The 16077-nt window shown below is 35.0% G+C and overlaps 2 protein-coding genes across 6 annotated transcripts; one reads left to right on the top strand and one right to left on the bottom strand.

Annotated features, from left to right (window-relative positions):
* Window positions 1–700: 700 nt before the first annotated feature.
* On the bottom strand, window positions 701–14730 carry LOC126606287 (amine oxidase [copper-containing] alpha 2, peroxisomal-like). The gene is made up of 5 exons (XM_050273655.1): window positions 13850–14730; window positions 10915–11299; window positions 9301–9414; window positions 8546–9084; window positions 701–1059 (listed from the first exon to the last, which is right to left on the bottom strand). Exons 1-5 carry the CDS (start codon window positions 14629–14631, stop codon window positions 858–860), a joined length of 2022 nt encoding a protein of 673 aa, XP_050129612.1. The 5' UTR covers window positions 14632–14730; the 3' UTR covers window positions 701–857.
* LOC126606288 (uncharacterized) lies at window positions 1742–7875 on the top strand. 5 transcript variants are annotated; one of them, XM_050273659.1, is made up of 4 exons: window positions 1742–2655; window positions 3506–3941; window positions 4080–4164; window positions 5253–7875. In XM_050273659.1, the coding sequence occupies exons 1-3, from the start codon at window positions 2649–2651 to the stop codon at window positions 4114–4116; spliced, it is 480 nt and encodes a 159-aa protein (XP_050129616.1). In that variant the 5' UTR covers window positions 1742–2648; the 3' UTR covers window positions 4117–4164; window positions 5253–7875. The 5 variants fall into 5 exon arrangements, 4 of the variants coding, with proteins under 4 accessions (XP_050129616.1, XP_050129615.1, XP_050129614.1 ...); XM_050273658.1 differs by having other exon boundaries at window positions 5242–7875; XM_050273657.1 differs by having other exon boundaries at window positions 4460–7875.
* Window positions 14731–16077: the final 1347 nt, after the last annotated feature.

The following is a 16077-nucleotide window of genomic DNA, read 5'->3' as shown; positions in this document are numbered from 1 at the left end:
TAAAAAAAAATTCTTTTACAATTAAAACTAACAAAAATAAATTTATTTATTTGGGCGACAATATATCAACCTCGTCGGACAAAAAAAATAAAGAAAATACTTTTTTTTTACAATTTACAATGTAAAATTAAATAAAAATGAAACTAAATAGACTTTGTTCGACGAAATATTGGAATTTCATCACGCAAAATAAAATAAAAGAAATTTTCCTTTTACAATTTAAAATATAAAAAAAGAAAAATACATTGTCTCTATGAGAAGAAATATATAGCTTTCGTCGAGCAAAGTTTTTATTCTATTTATTTTTTTATATACTTTGCGTGATGAGTTTTAAAATTTCTTTGCACAAATACCTTTGCGTCACGATTCGTATTTTGTCGAGCACGGGTTTATTTTTACTATTGAGTATATTATGGGTTTGAGACTTTTAGTATAATATTGAAGACTCCTACTTTTTTATGGCATCTCTATTATAGAAGTTTCTCTATTATAGAAGTTTCTACTATATTGAAGACTCTTACTTTTTTATGGCATCTCTAGGGTACGAAATTAGATGTCGATTATATAGGGTCTGATCAACCATTTCTCTATAAGTTGCATGCTAGTGATACCATCTCTTCTTACCATTCTCTATAGTTGGATGCTTTGAATGTATTGTCCTTGAAGTATTTGACTTCCTAGAAGCTATCCAAAGAAAAGATCATGAATCCACTTGATGGTATATAAAATAAAGATTTCTTTTAGTTATACAAAATAATTAAAAAAAGGGTAAATTACAGTAAATTTAACATCTTTATTGGGTACTGACATATTACAAAAGTCTCAGTAGGGGAAAAAGAAAAAGAAAACTAATGAAATTAGGGTTGTATTGTGGAGTTAACATGCTTAGAACTTGGAGGTTTCGTTTTAAGCACAGGATTGCTCTCAAAGAAATTTGTAGGCCGAAGCTCAAATCCACCGCTTAATGTTGGCATAATTGGAAAATCTTCTTGGCAAGGAACATGATGAAACCCCACGGTGTACCATAACACTATGTCCTTATTTTCAATCTCTCGGTTCCTGCACATTTTCACATAATTTAGAACAAAAGAAATGTACACAAACATACGTCTAAAATTGTTATACTCACACATACATATCGTATGGTTTACAAATTTGATTTAAAAGTTTGGTCTGTAAGAATTTGAGTAGACATAATCATTATGTTGATAGAAGTGTATTGATTAAGTTAATAGAGTTTTGTAAATGGTAGGTTATATGAAACATTCAAAATAATAATGTAAGGGATTTATTTCAGTTAATGATGAGTTATTGAGAGCCCTATTGTTTTCCTAATAGGTGGAATCAATAGGCTTTATGTGACTATAAAAAGGTTGGTCCCTGCTCTCCAAATATAAGCTTAGTAGTGTGCTGACCTCCTATTGAAAGCATAAGCATCCAGTTTTGTGATAGTAGAAGACTATCTTTATTTCGAGCATCATGTCTTCTTCATCCTCAAGTGTGTGTCTAATTTTTGTGTGTTAGTGACTCTGGTTAATTATGATTCTATGTGTTAGTTGATAATCATCTATGTAAGCTATTCTTACATGTGGTATCAGAGCATCAACGCACTTAGAGTTCACTTTTTGTCAATACTACTATAAGAGAGTATAGATTGAAAAGGAATTATTAAAAAGTACAAAAGCTACCATGTTTGTGATTTGTTTGACACACATATATATATATATATATATATATATATATATATATATATATATATATATATATATATCAGTGTTCTAAAACGTGGCCTAGGCGGTGGGCGGTGGTTCGCCGCTGCGATTAAACCAAAATCGTCGAAGAAATCGGAAAGGGTATTAGGCAACGCTGGAAGGGGCTAGGCAGCATCGGCGACTGCTAGGCGGCTTTGATGGTAAGTCGATTATAACATCGTTCTTCTGCTATGGTAATGAGGTTGGACGATTGGGCGACCATCCCAACGGGTTTCGATCTGTAATTGCAGAGAAAGAAAGAAGAGGGACAGGACGGGTTTTGATCTACAATTGCAAAGAAAGAAAGAAGATGGACAGGACAGGTTTCGATAGGGACGGCTTGGCTAAGGAGAGAGGGAGGGAGGGAGGGATGGAGGTATATGCAATTGCAGAGAAATGGGGTGGCTGCTTAGGTAATTAGAGTTAGGGTTTGGTAAAGAAGAAAGAAGATGGACGACTTGGCTTGGTGGAGAGAGAGAGAGAGGTAGAGGTATCTGTAGAGAAATGGGGTGGCTGTGCTTTAGATAATTAGAGTTAGGGTTTTTTTGGCTAGGAATGGCATTCCTTTAAAACATGGCCGAATTTGTTTTTAATGAAAAACAAAGGCCCAGTTCATTTTTAATGAAAAACAAAGGTCCAACAAATGATTAAAATAAATGGGATGACTAAATGTTACAAAATTAACATAAAAAGTTCTAAAATTTTACACATATACTTAAATCTGCCTTTACCGCCTAGGCGCCTAGGAGCTAGGCGCTAGCTGACCGCCCGACTAGCGTTTTTTAGAACCTTAATATATATATATATATATATATATAACGGCATGCTTTTTGCTTTAAAGACTTGATGTTTTGGTTCTTATCCTAAGCTATTCAGCCTATTCGAAAACCTTATGCTATGGAAGGTAGAAATCTATCTTCTTCCTTCTTAATTTTTTCGTTCCCTGTCCTGGCTTTCTGTTTTTCTTGCTTCCGCATCATGATCATGTTTATACTATGGATTTCTTATCGCAATTTCTCATAAATAAATCAGATAAGGTATGCTACAACGTCTCAATTGCTTGTATATATACTTCTTTTGTTCCCCAAATTCAATTAATTTTAATTTTTCTTGGTTTATTGATGATGCTGGGATGAAATTTTTTTTTTCTGGAATAATTTGAAGTAACAAGTTCATATCATTTAATTGAAGAAATTATAAAATTAGGGATTTTGTACGGTTTTATTCTATTAAATACAAGAAACATGTTGATTATTTTGTTTGAATCAACAATTATGCAATTCATCAATTTTTCTTATGATGAATTTTGTCTCTTAGGACAACAACCTGGACTTGGATTTAATCTTTTAAGAAACAATGAGATTTTCTACTAAAGTGGATTATTTATTTGTTTTCTTATTAGATTGCTAAGAAATTCAACTTGTGGTTTGTATGTTATTCGATAGATTCATTTTTCCACAAAGGAATTATTTGTCTAGCCCAACTATGAATCAGTGTATAATGAAGCATGAAATATTTAGATTGTATATTTTTCATCTACCACAAAGGTGTTGAATTTTATATATGTTTAAGTGTTCTCTGTTTTGGTTATGCAACTTTTGATTATATCCTCAGTCTCTGCCCAAAGGTGTTACTAATGATATAAGCTTTTGTTTTTAAACCAGCTAAACATGTTATTAATAGTTTTCTGGTTTAACATTATTGTTGTTAGAAATTCTTGAACCTATTAATCACAAACTTTTGTTTTTCCGCAGTTGTAAACACTACTTCCATGAACTTCTCTAGCATAGAGACTTTGAATGGAAGTAATTACAAGAAATGGAAACAGGACATTGAGATCCTCTTAGGTCTCATGGATTATGATCTGGCAATTAGGGAGGAAGAGCCTGCAGCTCTTACCGTGGAAAGCACTGCTGAGCAAAAGGCCAAGTTTGAAAAATGGGAGAAGTCCAACATGATGGGTCTTTTAATCATGAAAAAGGCGATGACTGAGACTGTAAGGGGAGGAATTCCAACATGTAACAAGGCCAAGGACTTTCTTGAAGCCATTGGCGAAAAATTCAAAGAATCAGAGAAGGATAAAACTGGAAACTTCCTGACCTCACTCACCACCATGAAGTTCGATGGCACTACCGGTGTTAGAGAGCACATTCTGAAGATGGCGGACACTGCTGGAAAACTCAAAGAGAGGTACCAATATCTGATCAATTTTTAGTTCATATGGCACTGAATTCTTTACCTGCCAAGTTTGGACAACTTAAGGTCTTCTACAATACTCAAAAGGAGAAATGGGACATTAATGATCTGATATCTATCTGTGCTCAAGAGGAGGAAAGACAGAAAAATGAGAAGTCTGAAGAAGTGAATTTGGTTCATGCTACAAAGGGTAAAAAGGTTGCATCTTCTTTCTCTGGTAAGGCTATTAAAGATTCTTCTTATGCCGCTTCAAATGTGCCTTCTAAGAATGCTAACCCCCTTAGAGGAGGACATAATCTTAATGTAAAGAAAATAGAAATGAAGCTTTTTTTTTTTTTTTTTGCAAAAAGACTAATCACTTAAGGAAAAATTGTGAGGGTTTCAAAGAATGGCTTGTTAAAAAAGGTACAATAAATGTTTTTGTTTGCTTAGAGTCAAATTTGATTTTAGTCCCTCAAAACTCTTGGTGGTTTGACCCTGGTTGTTTTGTACACATTACAAATTCTTTGCAGAGCTTCACAAAACAGGAGGGAAGAAATAAGGAATTCTACAATGTTTTCGTTGAGAATGGATCAAAGCTAGCAATCGAGTTTGTTGGGATTGTCAAACTAAAGTTTTCTTTAGGTTTCGTTTTAGAACTCAATAATGTCCTTTATGTACCTTCCATGCGAAGGAATTTAGTTTCTGCTTCAAAATTAGTCAAGTCAGGTCATTCTTTTGTTGGAGACGATGAGAGTGTCAAATTTTATCATAAAAATAAATTTGAGTGTTTGTTTTGCACTGCTTTTCTTAGAGATGATTTATGGCAACTAGATTGCAGTTATATGGATGAATGCCTTAATGTTGAATGCAGTGGTTCGAAGAGAATGCTCATTAACGCAAAATCTTATATGCTTTGGCATAAAAGATTAGGACATATCTCAAAAGAAATGATTACGCAATTGATAAAGCATGACATGTTATCAAAAATAGATTTAAATGCTTATTCTGAATGTGTGGACTGTTTTAAGGGAAAATTAACAAATGTTCGAAAAATTGGTTCTACAAGGAGTCTAAGTCTCTTAGAAATAATCCATACAGACGTTTGTGGTCCATTCCCGACTAAAACAATATGTGGAAATTCTTATTTTGTCACCTTTATTGATGACTTTTTGAGATACTCTTATGTTTATTTAATATTTGAAAAATCTGCTGTGTTAGAATGTTTTAAAAATTTTCAAAATGAAGTTGAAAAACAGCTTGATAAACATATTAAGATTGTGTGATCCGATAAGGGTGATGAGTATTTTGTTAGGTACACTAAAGCTGGACAAAAAAAAGGAGCATTTTCCCTGTTTCTGGAGAAATATGGAATTGTGGCTCAGTACACAACTCCCGGCATACCTCAACAAAACGATGTTGCTGAAAGACGAAATAGGACGCTGAAAGAAATGATCAGAAGCATGTTTCTCAGTCCAAATTACCCATTTTTCTATGGGTAGAAGCATTGAAGACAGCCAACTACATTTTGAACCGAGTCCCAAGTAAGTCAGTGAGTAAAGTTCCCTTTGAAATTTGGACTGGTAGAAAGCCTAGCTTTAATCATTTTAGAATATGGGGTTGCATGGCTGAAGCTATAATCTATAATCCAAGCGAAAAGAAGTTGGATCCAAGAATAATTAGTTGTCGATTTATTGGCTATGCCAAAAGATCCAAAGGCTTTAAACTTTATCGTCCCAATATGCACACCAGAATCCATGAAACGCATAATGCCAAGTTTATAGAAGATGCATGTACATAAGATGTTGCTGAGCAATGCACTTTTGAAGAGATTAATGATAGTGATCATACATTTGTTGCTAATACTGAAATTATTAGTTTGCCACTAGTAGTTTCAAATCCACAGGTGCAAGTCCACGAACAACATGCTAATCATGATACAGTTGATCCCCGAACTGTCAATCATGAACATCAGCCCAATGAAATTGATATGGCAGATCATAATGAAGTGATTTCAATCAGAAAATCTCAGAGACAAAAGAAGTCTGCAATTCCTTCTGATTATGTGGTATACTTACAGGAGACAAAATATGATTTTGGTGATGTGAGTGATCTAATTACATTTAATCAAGCTATGAACAGTGAGCATCATGCATTGTGAAAATCCGCTATGGAGGAAGAACTTAACTCTATGCAAAAGAATTTAGTTTGGACACTAGTTGAAAGAACTTCAGACATCAAGCCCATTGGATGTAAGTGGGTCTTTAAAACCACTTAAGGAAGAGTTGAAAGGCACAAAGCAAGACTCGTGCCAAAAGGTTTTACTCAAATAGAAGGTATCGACTACACTGATACCTTTTCTCCGGTTTCTTCCAAGGATTCTATGAGAGTCATTATGGCTCTTACTACTCACTTTGATTTTGAACTTCACCAGATGGACGTCAAAACTGCTTTTCTTAATGGGGATTTTGATGAAAATATATATATGCAACAACCTCCATGATTTGTTGAAAGGGGGAAAGAATCTATGGTTTGTAAGCTCAACAAATCAATTTATGGTTTGAAACAAGCTTCCAGACAATGGTTTATCAAATTTGATCAGATCGTTACATCTTTTGGCTTTGTGGAAAACAAGCTAGATGATTGTGTTTATCTCAAGGTCAGTGGTTCTAAATTCATTTTTCTTGTACTTTATGTTGACGATATCTTATTGGCAAGTTCAGATTTGCAATTACTAATGAATACCAAGAAGATGTTGTCTAGTAGCTTCGAAATGAAGGACTTAGAGGAAGCTCATTTTGTCCTGGGAATTGAAATAACCAGAGACATAACGAGACGACTCCTGGGATTATCACAAAAGAATTACATTGATAGAATTCTCAAGAGGGCCGGAACGGGACTAGAGGACTCTGTGAGACCCCATTCATGGAGAAATGTTCAAATGGTGAGTTGCCCATGGGAAAAGGAGATAAACTAAACAAGGATCAATGTCCTGCAAATGATCTGGAGAAGGAAAAGATGAAAGATAAACCATATGCTTCACTTGTGGGAAGCCTAATGTATGCTCAAGTTTGTACTAGACCGGACTTGGCGTTTGCTGTTAGCGTACTTGGCAGATTTCAATCAAATCCTAGAGAGCCTCATTGGATAGCTGCTAAAAAGGTGCTCATGTATATGAAAAGAACAAAGGCCTACATGTTGGTGTATAGCGAAGTGGAAAATCTTGAAATGGTTGCATACTCGGACTCAAAACTTGCTGGTTGTACAGATGATAGAAAGTCGACTAGTGGCTTTATTTTTCTTTTGGCTGGAGGAGCAATTTCTTGGAAAAGTGCTAAGTAAGGATGTGTTGCTAATTCGATAATGCAAGCAGAGTTCATTGCTTGTCATGAAACATCTAAACAAGCATTCAGGCTCAGAAATCTTGTGACTGTTATGAAGGTTGTTGATTCGATTCAAAAGCCTTTGAAGATTTATTGTGACAACAAGGCAGCTGTGTTCTTTTCAAAGAACAATAAGAAAACCTCAGCTGCAAGGTTGATGGATACAAAGTATTTGTTGCTAAGAGATGAAGTGAGGAAAAAGGTTGTTGAAGTTGAGCACATTGACACTCATTCAATGGTGGCCGATCCATTAACAAAGCCTTTGCCTGTGGGAGTATTCAAGAATCATGTGTCGAAGATGGGAGTAGTTGAATCTTTTGATGATCTTCATTAGTGGGAGCAAGTTATTATTTTTATTTACATTTGATAAACTTATCTTGTCCACTTCTTTGTTGATATCCTCTCAATTATGTTTCATGTTGTGATTCAATGTTTGCTCATTCTGTAATGAGCTATATTTGTTGATACTGCAATACACAAGTTTTTTTTTTAAAACTTGAAGTCTGGACCAATTATGTGGGAGTATTAAGATTTGTCACTTCCAATACTACATTTTTTGGCATGTAGCTTTGTGATCGGTTTAGTTAAGCTTCGGTGATTATAGAGTAATGATGCAGCTGATATGCATCAACATTTTATAGTTCTAGGTTTGATTTAGTTGATCACATCTATGTTTAAGTTGATAATCTTGTTATATAAACTCAGCAATCACTGTTAACTTAATTCTATACAGTTAAATACTATGTGATTATGTATACTCAAGTGGGAGAATGTAAGAATTTGAGTAGACATCATCATTATTTTGATAGAAGTGTATTGATTAAGTTAATAGAGTTTTGTAAACGGTAGGTTATATGAAACATTCAAAATAATAATGTAAGGGACTTATTGCAGTTAATGATGAGTTATTGAGAGACCTATTGTTTTCCTAATAGGTGGAATCGATAGGCCTTATGTGACTATAAAAAGGTTGGTCCCTGCTCTCCAAATATAGGTTTAATAGTGTGCTGAGTCTTATTGAAAGCATAAGCATAGTTTTGTGAGAGTAGAAGACTATCTTTATTTCAAGCATCATGTCTTCTTCATCCTCAGGTGTGTGTCTAATTTTTGCGTGTTAGTATTGACTCTGGTTAATTGTGATTGTATGTGTTAGTTGATAATCATCTATGTAAGCTATTCTTACATGGTCTCCTTAACAGTATCTATAATTAAATAATATTAATTGTTTAAATATACCTGAGGCTCCAAGTAGCCAGTGTGTCTTCTCCATGGCTCCGATCAGCATATAGTCCTCCAGCCCATTTTTCAGACTTGTTATAAGGTGTGACCCATACATTGTAATTGGTAAATGCACCTCGGATTTGTGAGTAATCATCGTCGCTTAAAAGTGCTTGTGATATTGACCCTGGAATTAGACGATAACCAATGCTGTTTCCAGGTTTGGTCTTCTTGTTAGGGTTTACCACAACCAGCTCCGATGCCTTCAAACCCAACTGAATTTTTGCATCCAATTCGGTTTTTGCTGTCTCACTTTCAACTGTCCAGTAGCTCTTTCTAGGTGAGTTCTTGTTTGTCACTCTTTTGGTCACCAAATTGTTTTTAATAAAGGAGTTGGCTTCACCATCCACATCAAGATCCAGGTAATAGGTCAAGAAATGGTCGTGGTACACCCCAATTGTATAATCTGCTAGCAATGTACCATAAGCATCCTCCTTTATTTGACTAGTGTGAGTGTAATCTGCAGCCTTCACTTCTAGTATTCCTGTTAAGCCAACCTGTTTGAAAAAGAAAATGGTTTAGCTGCAACGCAGAAACACCTAATGACAATTTATTCACTCCTCCATGTCTACTTTTTCTCTGAATTATTATAAAAAATGAATGCAAGATCACAGTTTTAGAGCGCTCGAGTCAGCTCCCTTTCTTATATATAATCTTATGCCGATCGATGGTAAACAAATTAAAATAGTATCCATCTTTATCAATTATCATACCCCAATTTTGATGGAGCCGCTTGGCTTAAATTCCCAGTCGAGTATGTAATCGTAGTTGCCAACAGTTGCGACCATCCTCACTATCAAGCTTAGTTCTGGCCTAACCTCCGTTATCTGTAAAACCAAGATCTGTCATGTTAGAATACAACACAGTGGCAAACAACGTCGGTTGAAAATTCAGGCATGAAATGTGTAAGATAATTTGAATCAGAATTAAGAACTTGTAAGAAATATTATATTTTAACTAGATAGTGTGTGTCATCTAGGGATGGGTAAAATACCCATGAGTTTGGGTAACCGCGGATATTCGTCCATTTAAAGTTCATGGTTACGGTTATGGGTAACCGTTTAGATGAACAAACGGTTATGGGTATAACCGTTTATCCATGAAATTTAAATGGGCGGTTATGGGTATTACCCACGGTTATAATGGGTATCCATCGGTTATGGGTATTACTTGCGGTTATAACGGGTATCCATTTACCCACACTTTTGCAACAACCAATCAAATACTTCCCTCACTCTTTAAGACAAAGGACATTTTGGAGGAGGGAAAATTTTAAACCTCGATGGCAAAAGTAAACGCTTTTAGTTACCGATGGGCACTTGAAATCAAAAATTGAAACATAATGGACTAAATTAGACCCCACTAAATGGTTTATTTTTTGCGGTTTTGAAACCGAACCGCAAACTAAATGACTTTAGTTCCTAATAAGAACTGAACAACAAACTAAATGATTTAATTTCCTCCTCTCTCACATCCTCGACTCCCCAGTCCTCTTCGTCGCTTTCGTTCTTTCATTCTGCCCTCTCATATGGTCACACTGCAAATCGCGACCAATTCCAAACAACCTCCAAACGAATCGCTCCTCGTCCTCAGTATGGTGATCATGTATTAATGCTATAATTAAAGATTTGCTTGGGTGTAGCAGAAAAATATCGTTTGTAATTTATTATTTCAATTATTGGAATTGTACGAGGACTTAAATGATTAAAATAGGGAAATGCATGATAAAATGTACCTGTAACAGTGTTTAATTGTTAGAAAACGAAAATGATGACAAATTTTTATTTTGTAATTTTCAAGTTGTTAAAAAAAAAACATGTAGACGGGTGAAAAAATGGGTAAATGGGTAAAAAAATGATAAACGGGTTCAAAAGTGGGTAAATTGTTATGATTAAATGGGTAAACGGTTATGGTTAAATGGGTACACGGTCATGGGTATGGTTAACCGTTTATAAACGGTTATGGGTATGGGTATAACCATTTATGCAATTACCCAACGGGTAAACGGTTATGCGGGTATGAACATAAACGGTTATGGGTAAATAACCACGGTTATCCGTCCGCCATAACCATTGTCCATCCCTAGTGTCACCCAACCTGCAACGTGGTAGGAAAAGTTTTCACCCAAATTTTTTCTCCACATGTTGTTAAGAAAATGCTAGAATGGACCACACATTCAAACCATGCATGTTGCATCGGCTAATGGCATGACGTAACGCGACAATTGATATGTTTAATTAACAATCAACCATAATAAATGAACAACTACAAGAAATACAAGAAGGGACTTGTTCAACTTGAAGTTAAAAATCAATTTGATGCCTTACCAGTTCTCCAGGAATAGCTGATTCAGTGTGACGCCACATGACACTCCCAGACTGTTGCTCAAATATGCATAAAGCATTAGATATTTTAACAGGAGTACCATCCTCCCCGGCATAGTATGCATCCAAGAACTCAGCATTGGCAGGGCAATCAGTCAAGGGCTCAAGTGGCATGGCCAGTTGACCAAAACCAAATTCACCGGCATCAAAGAAGGTCTTGTAGTACCATTCTTCAGTTGGGTCCATGTACGGCACAAAAAGCTCGGATACGAATGCTCTGTATAATACTTGACGATATGTAGCCTTTTCTAGATCGTAGATTGATGCCAACGAAATTATTGGACCAGCTCGAACATCAAATCCCAAATGGAAATCCCAATTGGCCCAGCTGAATGAATATTGGATTTATAAATCAGAAAATTAATGAGTGATTGTAGACAAACAACATAATGAATAGAAAGTAAGTTAAAGCTAAGCCTTAAACCAACATGGATTTTGGCTCCAAAACTAAAAATTAAGAGGTATTTATCAATTCTCCCCCTAAACTTGTGATCATTGGCCAATTTCCCCCCTCAACTTTAATTTTGGCCAATTTCCCCCCTCAACTCTCATAATTAGTCAATTTCCTCCCTCAACTTTAATTTGGCCAATTTCCCCCCTCAACTCTCATAATTAGTCAATTTGCACCCTACTGTTATTTTTTTTAAATTTTCCATCTATTTTTTTTTTCTTTCAATCTTTCTAATAACTTCCAACAAAGTACTAAAATTAACATAAACTCACCTGCATAATATAGGGTAAAATGTACAAAAACATAATACAATTAGTATGTGATATGGGTTGATTATAAGAAAAAGTTATGAATCGGATTTAAAGCATGTAGAAGAAGAAATAATAATCCTAAACTCATGGATCAGACCTATTTCAATAAAATGGGTTATTCTTAATAAGGAGTCGAAAATTATGAATTGACTAGCCATTTTTGCACTAAAGCTCGATTCTCCGCAATTTACTTGAACTTAGCTTTCACTTTTATAAAGAAAATTGTATTCACATACAAAAATGTACACATCAATCCTTTTCATTATCAATTTTGTATAGTAAAAAATCAAATAAAATTACTCCATACTGATTTATTATGAGTAATAATACTATCTATGATAAATTGTAAAATTCTAAATTTTAATCTATTTGTAATAGGATAAAGACATAGGAAAATGATTAACATACATCTTATTTAGTTTCTTACACACACTTGTTTAATTATGATCAAATTAAAAAATTAACAGTAGGGTGCAAATTGACTAATTATGAGAGTTGGGGGGGAAATTGGCCAAATTAAAGTTGAGGGGGGAAATTGGCCAATAGTCACAAGTTCAGGGGGGAAATTGATGAATACCTCAAAAATTAATAGTATAGTCTCGACCTCCATGTTCTTTGTTTTTTGTTTTACTTCTTATGTTTTAAAATACGAAAAAATTATTGTTAGTGTTGGTTATCACGATCACATATTCTGATGAGAAAAAATGGAGTATTGGCTTCTGAATTTTGATTCAATTAGAGTTTTGGTTTATAAACTAAAAATTTGTGAGTCATGGTCTCTGAGCTTGTCACAATATAGATCAATGATCTGTCTTTTGTAACTTAGTTAAAATTTTCATCTCTTATTTTTTTTCCTTGTAATCCTTTATTTTAGACAAAAATTTGAACAATGTTATGCAAAAGAACTATAACTCCACATTGTGACGAATTTAGAGACGTTTAATTATAAAATTTTAAATTATGAACCAAAATTTCAGTTGGGTCAAGTTCAGATCAATACTCCAATTTCTAAATTTTAAGCCTTGCATTGGAGGAAGGGGGAAAATCAAACACTGGTGAAGCTTAACTTAGCGGCACAATAATGGTCCAGATGGATTCATACTTTATGCATTAATATAGAGTAATGATAGGAAGACTAAATTTTTTAAATCAAAATGCAAATCAAATGATGTGTCATAAATAAGAAACAAGCACGTTAATCGACACTTAATTAATAATCCAATCATCTTCAACCACATCATTTAGTTTGCAAATTTGGTTTAAAAAATTTGATCTCCCTAGCATTACTCATTAATATATGACCATAGTACTCCAGATGGATCCATCGTTTTCCTTATTTTCGAGTCAGTAATTCCATATTTTAAAATCAACAATTCAATACCATGCGGCACCTAACAAGACAATGAGCTTCAATCTTCAAGTCCATTAGGTCAAGGACTCACCAGTTGACAAAGATGTACAACACACGTATACATTAGCCAGGTTATTGCCGGCATTTGTCTTGTGATTACATAGTCAAGACTCAAGGTTGCAAATTTTAATTTGTAATGTCTAATGACAATTCTACGCCTAATTTGTGGAATATTTATCGTTCAAGTTTGTTGTCATATGAAAATTCTGGGGGACAAACCAACTAGTCAACTAAAGTCAAGAATAATGCTTTTAAAATTGTTGAAAGCGTTTTTGGTGAAAATATTTTTGGTATCAATCCTTTACAAAAATGCAAGTAAATCTTGAAAAAATACTTGAAAACTGTTCTTTTTGGAGACGGTTCTTTTTGTTGGTTTTATGAAAGCAAACCTAACACTTAATTAATTGAGGCTAACTGACCCATACTCATTTTCCGGTTCACCTTCATTATCATAAGTTGGGGTGTTTTATTTTATTTTTATGGAAATCATTTATGCAAGGTTTTTCTCTTTTATATACCTTTTTTTAGTCTTTATAAGTTGGGGTTTCTTTGCAGTCACAAGTCTGAATTGAACAAGTACTAACAGAATTAAGAGGATGTGTTAAACGTAAAAATGGTTTGTTGAAATGAAGATAATAATCAACCTCTGTGCGGAATTTCTTGTGATCACACATTTCTCTTAAAGTAAATTCACGTAAAGCTAACCTTATTTTGTGCCCGTCGATTTTGAACCCGGGTCCGTTCGGTTGCTCGATGACAAAACCATTCAGCGGAGGACCAAATGGCGGCTTCTGCTTTGACAGCCGATACTCCGTTCCTTCAGCCTTCGGCATCGGAAGCCTAGACCTGTCATAATACTCCACTATTTTCATTTCATCAAGATCAACCAACAAAGATACTCCCTCCAAGGGCCTCATGTACACATTAGCCGTGCCCTCTTTATAAAAACACAGAATTTTAATTGCTCTTCTACTATGCTTCTCCCCAAACCACCCAACTGTAAACGTGGTACAAACAACCTCGGACAAGTTAAGCTCCCTCTTCTTAATCGAATCGATAAATGGTTGATAGGAAAACGGAAGTGCACTTGCCGCTGTTTGTTCGTCGTTGGTGAGCATAGGGTAACCATCATTTCCACCGTAAACTTTATCGGAAATTATGTAACGATTGGATAAATCGACCACGAGCTCGTGGGTTTCTTTGTGGAGGCGTGCGATGACAAAGGCTCGTCGAGGAGGGGGGTTTGATTTGGTTTTTGATGAAAGCCATGATTGGAGGACTGGTTTGTCTGGCTCGTCTAAACCTATGTATTGAAAGGTTAGGTTGTGTTTGAGGCCAGATGGGTATGATTTTTTTACTATGGTTCGGACCTTTTTGAATTCAGATGGGGTTAAAGGATCTAGTGGGTGGTGGCTTGAGATTATTAGGGAGAAGGTGAAGAACAAAGGGAGTAAGAAGAGCGTTAGTTTCATAGTTGAAGCCGCCATGGCTTTCCTTGTGCATGTCGAATAAGCGAAAGTATCAAGCCTCCATAAATAGTCCGTTTCTGGTCAAATTTTAAAAGGAAACTGCTAGTGGTATCACATATTTTTTTACCACATTCATGTATTATATGATGTGAATAAGTGAGAAATGAAAAACGCACACCCTTTTTAGCCTATTAGTACCCACTTATATTTAATCTTGACTATGAATCTATTTGTCTTATTCAAACCAATGACTAGAAAGAAAAAGTGGAGGGCATTTTTGCTCACCACCATTTAGTGTGATGTATGCTCACCACCCTTTAGATGAGTTTGAATTTTGAAATTTGTGTTTATCCACTACACGAATCTCGAAATTCAAACTCATCTAACGGTACTAAATAAGGTGGTGAGCATACACCACGTTGAATGGTGGTGAGCAAAAATGCTCCCGAAAAAGTGTGTGTGAAAATCATTCTATTAATAAGTTTATCTCATTAAATGTTGGTTACATGTGTCAAATGTCATTTTATGTGTACATGAATATGGTCAAACAAGGATAATACTTGGATACTCATAGGGAAGTACTACATCATTGGGAAAAGACGCCGGTAACCTTTGGGCTTCTAAGCGTGAACGATGTTTGGTTCTTTTTTGAAAAAAATTACATGTGTTAAATTCTTATTGATCCATGTCATTTGGTTGGTATTTTGGCTACTCCCTTGTGAGTGCAGGAGGATTATCTCCCCTCCTAATCTTTCTTTCCTTCTCTTCCCTCCTATTTGAACGGTTACGATTTAGTCACGTCAACATCTTATATTGATTTTTTTTATAGAGACTATAAGACAAAAAAACAATATGTGAGAGGAGGGGAGGTAAGGGGATGGGAATATGAGGGGAGAGAATCATCCTCCCTTGTGAGTACCCAAGTATTATCCTTCAAACAATGTGGTCTCTCTTGTTTATAGTCCATGCATTTAATGTCTTAAAAGTAAACAAATAATTGATTAATTATGCAATAAGACATCTTAATTTCTCATTAAATGACTAATTGCAATCGATTGGTTCAACTTCAATGCAAGGATGTAAAACTGAAGATATAAAATTAGAAACTCTAGTGTCATCTTTATTGGAAATTTTTGGAATATTTCAAGATGTAAAATTGTTTGCTTTAGTCTTGAATTCTCACTTTTTTTAAGAACATTATATATTTTGAAAAACTGAGCTAGCTAGAATTACGGTGGAAAGCTAATCTCCCTGGTAGTTAGGGCGAAAATGTCCATTTGGACGGCTTGCCTCAACATTCTACCTATTCGCACTAATTTGGAGAAAAAGGGGTGGCGGTGGACAATATTTGTATTCTTTGTAGTTCCTCTTCTGAATTGGTGCTACATGTGTTTAGTGATTGCCCATTTGCCCGAGCGGCATATTTCTCCTCTCATTTGAATTTGGGTCCAAGGCCTCTGGTGT

The sequence above is a fragment of the Malus sylvestris genome, chromosome 16, assembly GCF_916048215.2.
Source record: "Malus sylvestris chromosome 16, drMalSylv7.2, whole genome shotgun sequence".
Lineage (NCBI taxonomy): Eukaryota > Viridiplantae > Streptophyta > Magnoliopsida > Rosales > Rosaceae > Malus > Malus sylvestris.
Note: the sequence above shows the minus strand (reverse complement) of the source record. Positions and strands in the feature narration are given on the sequence as shown.